General features: G+C 37.5%; 1 protein-coding gene across 3 annotated transcripts in view; it reads right to left on the bottom strand.

The window, feature by feature from the left end:
* The window catches only part of tbc1d16 (TBC1 domain family, member 16), a 113,708-nt gene that overhangs the window by 56,150 nt on the left and 44,496 nt on the right, over nucleotides 1–13,062 (bottom strand). For 2 of the 3 annotated variants that reach the window (XM_080209587.1, XM_080209588.1), the window contains exons 4-5: nucleotides 10,215–10,424; nucleotides 5,255–5,402 (exon numbers count right to left, since the gene is read on the bottom strand). In XM_080209587.1, coding sequence (XP_080065713.1) covers nucleotides 5,255–5,402; nucleotides 10,215–10,424 — 358 coding nt within the window. The remainder of the gene's footprint in view (nucleotides 1–5,254; nucleotides 5,403–10,214; nucleotides 10,425–13,062) is intronic. The other variant, XM_080209589.1, reaches the window with a different exon arrangement.

The following is a 13,062-nucleotide window of genomic DNA, read 5'->3' as shown; positions in this document are numbered from 1 at the left end:
AGCTTCTATTTGCAAAGACTCACATATGCATTTCCAATCCAATAACCAGTTTCACAAGTAAATCTCCAACACCTGAATACTAATGAAATACTAACATACAATTTGAACCCTACAAAGAAATTGATTAAAAACAAAAAACTGGATGTCCAGGTACAACAAAATATTAACAAATATTATAGCAAAGGAATGGGCAAATATTTTTAGAGAACAAAGTTAAATAGGTCTCCACAAAGCCACAGATGGTCCAGGCTATAATTCAGGCCAAAGGGATTTCACAAAATACTAAATTAAAATTGTGTTTTAACACCTCAGTGATTGCTCTCCTAAAATCAATTAGGGAGATGCAAATTAAATTAGGGAGCACCAGCATCAGACTGCTAACTAAGATGCCCCAAGTCTAAATCCCAGCTTAAATAATATTTGGACTTGGTTAACAGCATTTGGTGAGGTTTCACAGTTTGTTAGATAGAACAGCTTAAAGGGGTGGAGAAAGGAAGGAAAGAAAAACTGTTTCACTCAATCCCACCGTGTAAAAGTACACCTTCTATAAGCCAATATGGACTGACATTTATTGAGTGAATTTGTTGGCTCCAATGTTTACCTCACTTTCTTGACAAAACATTGTCTCAATTTCCTGTGAAATTAGAAAATTAATGAACAGATGAGATGAGAAAAAAAGGTGATACATTTCTTAAATTATAGGTTATAAAATGCCCCCTTGTTTTGGAAGGAGCCTATTTGTTCTATTGTTGTATAATTGTACTGAACACTGCCACGGAAAATTATGATCAAGAACATATTGTATAATGAAAGCCTATCTGCATCAAGAATATCTTTTAAAATGTTTTCCCCCTCCGTCCATGTCTTGTGGCTCTGCCAATTTTCTTTGTTTCTCTGGAAGGTGGTTTCTTTCGAACATAGTGACTACACTGGGTTATGAACCCACAAGAGTTGGTGGTCTTCTGCAGGTAGATTTTTAGATCCTGTCCCTCCCTGTTCCAATGGCTTTGGATCATATGTCAGCAATGGGTCAAGTTGGTAGCACTTTCATCTCTTAAGTCAGAAGATTGAGAATTCAAGTCCCACTCCAGGAACTTAAGCACGTAACCTTGAATGACACTTAGTACAATACATGCTGTACTATCAATAGTGCTGGCTTCAGGATGAGGAGTTATAAAGATTATAAAGTATTTTAGGGTGCTTTGCGATCATGAAATATGCTATATAAATACAATGTTTGGTCACAATTTAACATTCCCACTACAAGTGGATGGGTAACGATGAGTGATCTGACGGAGGGCAGGAGTGCCATTCCCATCAACGTGCCTCCGCTAGGATTTTACCAGAGCTAAGGTAGACATTCTGTGGCCCACTCTTGAGAAAATTGATGCCCTTACACAAACAACTTATGTTCACTTAAGGGCCTCCTCCCATCTGGCTGGGGGCTTTGTGGGAAGGGGTGCAAGAGATGTGATGTTTAGGCATCCTGTACCTCATCTCTACCTGTCTCCCACTCTGGCCTCTTGAATGTCAAGCCCCATCTGGGGCCTGCCTGACTGGCCCTGGCAAAGCCATCCAACTTACCGATTTCTCTAGCCTCCATCCTTGTTCTGACTGTAGTCCCAACAAATGTCATAGCTCTGATGGCTCTGCTGATATTGGAGAGTTACGGGCCATTTGACGAAGCTCTTGGAAGTGGAAACCACAACCTCAGGCAGTTAACACCCTGATGATCATATAAGCAATTAAGATTTCTCGGGCCGGTGGAGGTGGGCTTGGCCGCAACTTTTCAACCACTGGACAAGGTTGTTGGAACCAGAAAAAAATTCCAGACTTTGTTTTCTTTCATAATGAATATTTTTCCCACTATTTGCAAAAAGGTTGACCTGCACACAAACTTGAGTTTGGCCTAATGAAAGGTCCACAATAAGCTTCCAGCCTCAACTCACAGTTAACTGGCAGCTCACTTAATGCAGAGTGGAATGTCCTGCAATAAAAACAGCTCAAATGGTTGCTGTTGATTTTTTGTGCGTCAGCCACAAAACCCCCTCCAGCACAAGTCAGTATTTTATTAAATAGTACAGAGAAAAAAAAAACAACAGGAAAGTTGTCCTATTCTCAAATGAAGGAATGGAGTTCAGGAAAGGAGGATTGTTGTATTTTGGACAGAAAGGCATCCACCTCAGCCATATGCAGTGTGAAAAATTATGGTCTAAAAGGCAAATGTATTCCCCTCTGCCCACAGAAATGTAAAAATAAGCCAAAGGCAACATAAGCAAAATGGCCAAGACAGAATACCAAACACTTGCCTAGTCAAACTAAATAAGCAAAATATGCATGCCCAAATCAATTTCCTCTCAACTTTGCAGCTTGATTGAGGCCATATGGCTGCAAACCACGCTGTTAACATTTTCAGAAATTCATGTGCATTTCCAAATTGCTGCAAGAGAAACTTGGTAGCCATTCATAAAACATAGACTGACCCATTTGCAAGCTTCCAACAATACCTGCACACAGTGTATGATCATTTACTTTTGCAGGGTAAGCACTTGAGTGTCAACATCTGTATTCTTCAAACTTCCAATATATCACAATACTCAAACTTCCGATATGTCAAAAGGAGAAGGCATGAAAAAACGAAGAAAGCAAAAGCAGACAGGAGAAGTGCTGTGCAACTTCAGGCCTGTAAGTCAATTTGAAGAGACAAATAAGTTCAGGGTACGGAAGTAATATGGGAGTTAAGGGGAGTATAATTAGAAGCCTTCTCAACTGTTAACACTTAGCAACTTGTCAACAGTTAGCACTGTATTATCTTTTCACTCTCATTCCCTCTCTCTACCAAACACTGCAGCACCACAGCATAATAAGTAGTATAGTGCAATGCAGGCTTGAATTAAAGGGACATCTTGCAGCCAGGTTTCTAACCTGCATTTATCTTCTATTTCTATAAATATTCCCTAAAAGGCAGCTATAGTTTCCAATGCTGGAGGGTAAGGCAACGCTATGAATCTTCATTGTCTTAAAATGTTGCAAGCACCAGGACAGATACATCGGCTCTGGATTAATAGAACAGTTTCGGCAGGGAGCACAGGGCACGAATGAGCAGAATTAGGTGGAAGTAGCGGCACAGGAAAAGATGCAGGCTCATTTGAGGGCTATCCACTTTCATGGTTCACCTGCTAAAGTTGAAAATTGCACAGACTTGTGCGTGAAAGAACATAATCTGAGGATTAAGCACCTTGCAAAGTCTGAAAACAAATAAGGAGGAATTCACTGCCTACATGTCAGTAGTAGTGTGAGATTATTTAACAAAACATGCAGCAACACCAGGGCCATCTGTTGCAAAATCTCCAAAGACAGAGTTTCTAAACTCTGTTGGATTATGTCTTATGCTCACACTGATATAGTGGCATAGGACTGCAATTATCTTAATGAAACTTCATCATGCTGGAAAAGAAAGTTGAGATAGGACTTCATCAATCCAGCCATCACCCTCAATTCTATTTCCATGCACACCAGTTGTTATCCTTAGAGTGCCCAAAAAACAAAGTAACTGGCTGAAGTGACAATGATTTCCACATGCAGTGTCTATATAATAAAGCTTTCCAACAAGAGAGCAGCAATTAACATGGAATGGATGTAATCAATATTTTCAAATGAGTTAAATAGCATCATTTGGGGGAAGGAATGAAGAGTACTATGAGTATTAGAGCTGGACATTGACAAAGCCAAGGATATGTTTCAGTGGTAGCCAGGTGACGTTTCCTCTAACAGCCTGCTCGCTGTACCTCTATTATTTCATCAAAAATAATTTTCTGATAGATTCTACCTTTCGTGCTGCAACCTTAGCTGTGGGCATGCCACCTCCTCCATAGCTGGGTTTCTCTAAACAACAAAGAAGTGGAGTTGTTGACAGATTAGAATGATCTTCAAGATTGAGCCAGGGCTTATTGTAAAACACCTACAAATTTGTCCAGTCACTTGAAGCACCACTTAAAAATCTCTAAAGTGTGTTTAATAATGATCTTGATGGCACATCTATCTTTACTCTTCTGCTGCAGCTCGTAACTGAAGAGGATCATCTCCTTTTATGTCTTTGTAAAATGGACCAAGTTAAAGGATTGTTTTTAAACAGGAAATGGTGTGAGAAGTGGTCACAAGGCTGATGGAGTGGTAATGCTTATTGTTCATGAAAAGTATAGGATTGAACCATAAGCACAAGAGATTCCAACAGTGCCCTAACTTTGAAGGATCTGATGTGAAAAATATTGTTAGACCTTCCACTGTGATTTTGGGAGGAAAACTATTGAATTTTTATGCACTTGTGCACATATATCATTAGTGTCCGGTTTAATGCATCGTTCAATTGACTGAGGATGTTGATATTCCCTGTGGCAGCTGGGAATGAACACGAAGCACAAATGTTTAGTGGCACTAGCAGTTTTATCCTTTCTGAAGGTCAGATTGGAGGGCATGCCTTAAATTTGCAACTATCTCCTTTGTTATGTAGAGTTGACAAAATCAGCTCCCTGGAGTAATGCCCAAGTGCCTATACTTCAGTTTGTGGAACAGTTCCATGCATGAGTGTATGTAGATAACTTGCCTTGAATGTAAACATACTTGGCTTCCACCCTTCCCAAATCCTCATTTTCCACCTCCAAAACAAAAGGAAAAGGAGGGAGATACTGACTCAGAGGAATTCCAATGGTCTCAGCAATTTGCTTTGCAAGCCAGAACACTTCTTAACCAGAATCTAGTTTGTATAGGTCACCATGCAGGGACCAGATTGTTCTGAAAACATAGTTGCTGCCAGAGATGTGTTAACTGGTGGTCTGTTACCAGTTTGTGTAAAAGCTGGCTGTGAATAAACTGCTAATTGATTTCTCCAAATGCTTTTACATCCCAAAATGCTTTGCAAGCTAGAATAATGCAACTGAATTTCAGTTTTATCTAGACAGAAGATTAATGGAGAATCTATGGCAGAGGGAAAAATAATAAAACTTCCACCTTTCCTACAATATTAAATTCATTTATCAACAGAATTACAAAGTGTTATTACAAGTATCAATATCTGTAAAAGCATTAGGGTGATCTGCATATGTGCAATAGTAAACTCAGAATCAGTTTCTAGGTAGTTACATTACCATGAAGAGTGTAAATAGTTTTCAATGATGAAGAGCAGAATTATCCCAGATTGCCTACTCCCAGGCTCAATATCATCATGCAAATGTTTCAGATCATGTTGATTACATACCTGATCTCTCTGGTGGGTCTCAGTGCAATATTTCCATTGCTGAAAAACTTCACTAAGTTTATCAAGACCACCATGATGAAAATGGAAAATCTTGTACTGACTTTCTCGGCTAGCAATAACCAGTTGTCCACATGTGCATGCTTCATCACTAGGAGTAATGTAAGAAAGAAAAAGTTATATTCTATGTCAATACACTGATTCCCAGTTCCTCATATCTTTTTTTTTGGATGCATATGTTTTAATGGTAAGGGATGGATGTTCTTATATACTATGAATGGATTGACATTGCCAAAATCTATGAACAGTTTTCCTTTCAATTTTCAAGATTTACCAAAGACAAGCTGATAGCAGTTATTGCAATTGAGTCTATTGAAAACAAAATATTTTTCTCAAGCATAATTCTGGGCTGGAAATCACAGACTTGAATCAGCATTGGATTGAATATTCAACTAGTTGCATACATTATGAAGCAAACTATGACAAATGCAGGAAATCAAACAATTAAGAAAATGTAGGAAACATAGATGAAAGAGGATCTGTGCAGGGCACAGGAAATCAATGTTTGGGTTTATATTCTTCTTTGGAAGAACAATAAGAACATGAAGGTTTGACTCTCAGTTCTGTCTGCAGATGTTGACAGGCCTCACATGCTTACAGGTTTCTGTTTTAAATACATTTGAGTCCTACCAAACATTAGTTAAGGTCCAAAAATGTGCGAGTTAGGTTGATTGGCCACAACAAATTGCTCCTTAATGTTGGGGGATTAACAGGGTAAATTCATGGGGTTATGGGGATAGAGCCTGGTGGGATTGTGGTTGGTGCAGACTGAGGCTGAATGGCCTCCTTCTATACTGTAGGATTCTATGATTTCAAGATTATGCTTCATATTACAGTAACCACTTAAATGTACTTGCTACACTAGCTTGTCTGAGAAATTCTGACTTTTGCAACAATCAAGCTAATAAGTACAGGAAAACACAAAACTGGGGCAGATGGCATGTCTGACATACATTCCTTTTCAAAACAAAGTGGAATGCAAGCAACATGCAAAGTGCTGTACTGTTCAAGAAACATGTTGAACATGCAAACCTTCTTTGATTTGGTTAAGAAGTGCTCTATTACTCAGATACTTGTTCTATTTCTTCAGAGGAAATCCAACCTTTCTTTGCATTATTTCTATTCAGATATTGGTCTGAAGTACCAACTACTAACAAAATGAACAGAGCACTTAAGAGTTTATTGACTGAGAAGCACATGTAATTTTGCACTCCAGAGGCAACTGGAAAGAGGCTGTGCAATCTACAGTTCTTTCCTAATGAAATTGAATTTAAATACATTTTCCCTAATTTATTGAGCATTCAACAGAAAATGCTGACCACATTGCAACACCTTTGACATTATTTGATTAGTTATTTTCTTTTAAATGGACAAAATGAGATTTCCAATTTGATGTACATACCTACAGATAACATATTTTAGTAAGCATTCTCATGTCTTAGAAAATAGTTTTCTTTGCAGCTTTTTAAGGCTCCCTGAATTCCAGTAACAACTAATATAGGAATTATAATGCATTTTGTTTAAAGTATTTGCTGTTTCATTACAATTTCTTATTCAATGCAAGACAGATTTTATTTGAAATATACAATTGCAAAAATCCACAAATACTGGAAAACTGAAATAAGTACAGAAAATGTTACAAATACAGCATCTGTGGAGAGATAACAGAATTAACTTTTGTTCATTAATCTGAAATGTTAATTTGTGTTTTTCTCTCCACTGATACAGCCTGACCTGAGTATTTCCAGTATTCTTTGATTATATTTTAAATTTACTTGTTTCTTCTTTCCCAAACTGGAGGTGAAAGCAGTACTGCTTCCGATCACAGCCCAGCAAAAGTATGAATTTAACATGAAATAGCAAATTCGCATCATCAAATAACATTATGCTGAAGCTGCAACATAAATGGGACGCCTGCAAACTCTTTGGGGAAATGAATGACTGTTTTTAGTAGTATGGTCAGAAGCAGTAGAATGAACTATTTCCAGATGTGAAAGGACAGAACTTGTATATTTTAAAATGGCAAAGAACATTCAGTACTCAATGGCATTAATTCATATAACAACATGGCAGTAATCCCACAGCACAGTGGTGTTATCAGAGGACCACTTTTATATCCTTGAGATCTTATACATCAGCAGAATAACAATCATAATTAGATGTTAATGCATTCAGGTGCCACAAGGGATATGCAAAGTATGCAAAAAAAGAATAAAGGAAGAAAGAGATTTTTAAAAAAATCAATGCATGACTTCAAAGCGAGACTTGGCATTTCCTCAGTCAGACAGAATTTAATATATTATATTAAAATCATAAATTCCAAACCACCTAATGTTGATATGAATTTGGCAATCACATATCTATATTTTTAAATGCTGCATTACGTCCAATTTCTTGGCTAAGTGGATAAATAGGTTAGTTAAATAAACATTAAAAAGAAATAATGACAAGAATTAACATTTAAAAATTACATTAAAGTTTTTTACTTCAAAAGAAACTTCACTATAATCATACGTTTATACCCATAATAAAATTATAAAATTACCCACATCGAACTTAGCAAACTATTTCTATTAAAGGCTGCATTTATCTTACTCCCTGAGATGGCAAGAGCTGTTTCTTGTTGGTTCATTTTCATTGACATTGCAGGAACTCATTTTAAAGTAATTATTTAATTTTTTTAAAAAAATGTGCAAAAGTAGCAATCTTGAAAAATAAATCTATATTGAATATTTCCAACAAAAAACACCTATAGGAAATGATACAATGAAGTGTTAATACTGTTGACTATTATCTTAAGAAGAAATGCTGAGGAAATCACTGCAGACGCCTAGGAATTAGTTACCTACAACTTGAGTAGCATGACTGCAACAAACATGCATTGATAAAGAACTTTCAGCTTGCATCTGCCTCTCACTGATTTGGCCCAATCTAGTTTACGCATGATCAATTAACAACCGACTTTAAACAGCTGCAATTTATTGCTTACAAGTGTCTGCAACAGTTCACATTCAACACACAGAAGTTCTAGAGTTAATTAGGTAAACAAAATGAAGACTTGATACATGAACTTCAGTAGTTTCTCTAACACCTATTCAAAACCATTTAAGTCTTGAATGAGGGAGACACTTGAAATGTCTTCTCTAACTTTTTACTTTAGTAGTGTCTCCTTTTCAGTGAATCTGGGCTCTTTCCTCTGTTTCTCATTAAGTAAAGGTATGTGCCCTGATCTCAGTTATTAGCCAATGATGGTACCATGAAAATGAACAAATTATTATTTTTGCAAAACAATGTCAAAAAATGATAGATGAATCTGGAATCCAAACAAATCCTCTGTTCAGGATCAGAATTCATATTTTTGAGCCTGATCAGACAAAAAAAAACCTCAGTTACCTTCTTCCTATTTTTCTGGCCAATTTTTTAAATGGAAGATCCTGCAGAACTTGTCAGCACAGGAATCCTCAGAGACTTCAGTGCAGGGCATTCATGTTAAAAACCAAACTCCTTTAATAGCACTAGCTGCCTTACTCTGATAAGTAACGAGTTATTGAGAGAAGTATGTGAGGCGTTAGGGTAGGGTAGGCAAGGTAAGTGGATAAGGGGTGGGGTGGGTTAGGTAACAGTATAGGGCAGGCAAAGGGGCAGGGTGAAAGCTGGGTGAGGTTGTAGGCTGGCATGTGGGTGAGGTTGGAAGGTGGATGAACTGGGTACAGTTGGTAGCCAAGTCAAGGGCTAGTAAGGTTGATGGGTGGGGGCCAGTCAGGTCAGATGAGGAGTGTTGTCGGGAAGAGTGGTGGCAAGATTGAGTCAGGTAGTGAGGGTTAGTTACATCAGGTCAGGGGAGCAATGGGGAATTTAGTGTCAAGGAAGTGGAGAGTTGAGGGGTCCGAGGAGGGATTGGGAGATGGGAATTGTCAGTTGTATAGTTATCCTGTATTTAGACTAGGATCTTTTTGTCTAACATTTCATGGGTAACTATTCAGGTAAGGAAATCAGAACTGTCCAAGTTCTCACACTCTAACTCCAGCTTTGGAGATTTTTTCAGAGGGTCCTGGGAGCAGGGAAATTGCCCTTCGGAAGTTCAAACTTTCCAGACAGTTCCCATGGAATCAATGCATTGGGACTTCCATGGAATCTCGTAGTGCATCTCCCAACAATCTGGGAACCTTAAGATTTGGGGCACTGTGTACTAACAGGTAGTTACACAGAGTTATTTCAGTTGTTCTTTTTGTAGAAGTCTATTATGATGATAAAAAAAATTAAAGTTCCATTATTGAATTTCATGTGACTAGTTTAATCTAGATTCGATCACTGCAGATAAACCATTAAGAAAACAAAGATCAGCATCATTCTTGTATTTAGTACACCATACATGTTTCAGAATTGTCCACATTTAGGATAGAACAAGTTTTTTAAATTAAAAAGAACTCTCCCCAGAAAAAATGAAATTCATTATTAATCTCTAGGAAATCTCTCTCCAAATAGAAACCTTTCCAAAACTAATAATCCTAAACACAAAGCCACCAAGAACTGAGCTATGGATCAGTTTAATGTGAAAGTTCAAGCACAATAACACTTCAAGTACAATTATCTCATCAACTGCATTATTAAATCTGAACCAGTATATTAATAATATGACACATATATGAAAATAGGTTTTTCAACATGCAGGTTTTACCAAACCTTCCTGAAGAAAAGGTGGTAGTATCTTCCTTATCAGAACTATCAATCAAGCCATTTCAGCATGTTGGAGTCATTCCAGACTAACAATCAAAACAGGGCCAAAGAAAACATCTTTTACTTGGACCATCTGAAGCTTCCCTTTATAAATGAATAATCCATACGGGAGAATGAAATCATAAATGGAGAAATTCCTTATATTAATGGGAGCTAGATTTCTAACCTGAAAAAAAGGCGCAGTGATCGCATTTGGCCCAAATCAACTCTAAAAACACCATAGAGTTGCTCAAGTGCCAACACCTTCTGCTGCTCTTCCCATTTTGTGCTGTGCGGTTGTGTATAATTCTCAGAAAACTGCAAAGTGTACTGTGCATCAGAAGAGTGGTCTGAGATGGAGCTCGCCAAATTAGCCATATGTTCTTCGCACATCTCTCTGCATAATGAGGAAAAAGGGGAAAGAAAGTGATTATTAAAGTATATTTTCTAAAATGAAAATATTTTAGTTGGGAAACTTAAACAATGACTTTGAATTTGCCACCATCACTGTATTAACTTGTTCAAAGCGTTGATCTTAAAAATTAATTTTGATATCAGCACCCTATTCACTGCCATTTAAAATTCAAACTGCTAGTTTAAAAAAAGCTAGTCGTACCTCAAGGTCTTTAAAAAAAAAAGTCAAATATTAACCAAAGGAAAAATCAATGGAAATGGAACACAACCTGATCACTGGTCGAACAGTGCAGCAAGCACATACCAAAGTAACCAGCGTAAAAACAAACTACTGCTGCTGCCAGAAGTATTAAATTGAAACAGAAAATGCTGGAAATTCTCAGATGCAGCATCTAAAGAGGGAGAAAACCATAGTTAATATTTGACATCAATTACCTTCTGTCAGGTTATTGTCAGTTCTGATGAAAGGCCATCCTAAAGTGTGAACTGTTTCTCAATAGATGCTGCCTGACCAGAGTGTTTCCAGCATTTTGTATTTTTATTAAAGTTATGAATAATGCTTTACTGAAAAGGACACGTTCTCTGCTGTTCATTAATGTCAGTTGAGCTTCCCAAATTATAATTAAAACTTAAATTCAAGGAGTCTTTTATTGCTTACGTTAAAGGGTCATTCAGTGCAATATATTTTCCATCAGTGAACATTGAATGATAAATAGAGGACTGAATATGCAGTGAGTTGTAAAACTATTCTTTCACATTTGAACACATACAAATAGGTTTGCCAAACACTAGATTGATGTGAAATAATACAGAATGAGACAGACATTTTAAAATTAAAAATGATAAATCAGAGATGTAGTAGAATTTTGGAAAGAAATACTAGAAACTATAGAACGTATTCCAAGTCCCTAGATGAAGTACGTAAAACCAGATTGCTAGGACACAGGCTCAAGGCACTTATCCTTCTATGTCCAGTTTCTGATCTTGGCCAGGTCACTAGTGAAAGATGGAATGCCGATCCAGTGCTCGCCTGCAACTCTTTGGGAGGTGAAGACTAGGTTTATTTGTATGTAGCCCCAGTCAGTGACAGTATAGCATAGTCCTGGCACTGTAGCTTAATCACTTGAACATCATGTGCCAATACTGGTGTGGATGGCTTAGGTCCAGGAGGGTGGGGGAGGGGGCAAGAGAGAAAGGGGAAAAAAAGCTAGAAATATATTCTGATAATTGCAGTCAACTACGAAAAACACATCATAATCATAATGTATGTGTCACCTAGCTAAAGTGTATTATTTCTCACATATCAATTTTTAACAGTATTAATTGCTTATATTAATGACTTTACAGAAGGATGAAAATCTTCTTGTGCATAATTTAATAGAACAACAGAGTGCTCAGGAGTATTTTGCCTAACCTTATGTCATTAAATAGCTGCAATCTTGGACCTAAAGCTTTGCCACCTGAAATCTCCCTCAGGGTGATGCAGTCATAGCAAAGGTATGTGAGCTGTCGTATACCAATTCAGTCTCAGGAGTACTCCTTTACACTTGACAAGAGAACCCTGATTAGCTAAATAATATAACAAAGCTTAAGGGACAGTTCAGTGCAACAAAGTAGCTGTCTCGATGGATTACTCGTTGCCATGGGACTATATCTTCCAATGAGTTACTGACAAGTAGTCAAAAATGTTTTGTAAGCTTCCAATGGAAAAGAAACTTTAATGCAGCTGATACTCAAAATATAGCCTGGCTACGAAAGAGCACTTTTATGTTAGTTCAGCTAATACAGCTTCATATCTGCATGACAACCTGCCAATAAAGATGTATGTGGAACACTTCAAACAGCAATCTTGGCAATTACAATGAAATCCAATAGCCTTAACACCAAAATAATTCATTTGCTACCCTGTTCAGTATCACAAAATGATTGTTTAATGTCAAATGACCCATAACTATCCGCGAAATAAACTATGCTTGACATATAAATACACCTAAAACAGTCACCACTTAGCTAGGTGCAAATTGTCCGGAATCATGCAAAATAGTTCTCAAATTATTTTCTCAAAAGATTATGCAAGGCGTGTATAACACTTGCACATTTTCCACGTCCAATTCCCCCATTTTGTGCAGCATTTACTTTCAGACAGTTTACTTCCCTCCATTTTGTAAAACTTTGCGCCATTAATTTAGGATTATTCCAATTGTTTAAGAAGGGGAACAGAGACTTTGCCGGGAATTATAGACCGGTGAGTCTTACTTCTGTTGTGGGCAAGGTTTTAGAAAAAATTATTAGGGATAGGATTTATAGTTATTTGGAGTGTAATGAATTGATTAGAAATAGTCAGCATGGTTTTGTAGCAGGTAGGTCGTGCCTTACTAACCTTATTGAGTTTTTTGAGAAGGTGACCAAAGAGGTGGATGGGGGTAAGGCAGTTGACGTGGTATACATGGATTTTAGTAAGGCGTTCGATAAGGTTCACCATGGTAGGCTTCTGCAGAAAATGCAGATGTATGGGATTGTGGGTAATCTAGGAAGTTGGATCAGGAATTGGCTATCAGATAGGAGACAGAGGGTGGTGGTGGATGGTAAATATTCATCATGGAGTGCAGTTACGAGTGGTG

The sequence above is a fragment of the Carcharhinus amblyrhynchos genome, chromosome 21 (genome assembly GCF_965287045.1).
Source record: "Carcharhinus amblyrhynchos chromosome 21, sCarAmb.v2.hapA, whole genome shotgun sequence".
NCBI classification, from domain to species: domain Eukaryota; kingdom Metazoa; phylum Chordata; class Chondrichthyes; order Carcharhiniformes; family Carcharhinidae; genus Carcharhinus; species Carcharhinus amblyrhynchos.
This window is presented reverse-complemented; position numbering and strand designations above follow the sequence as displayed.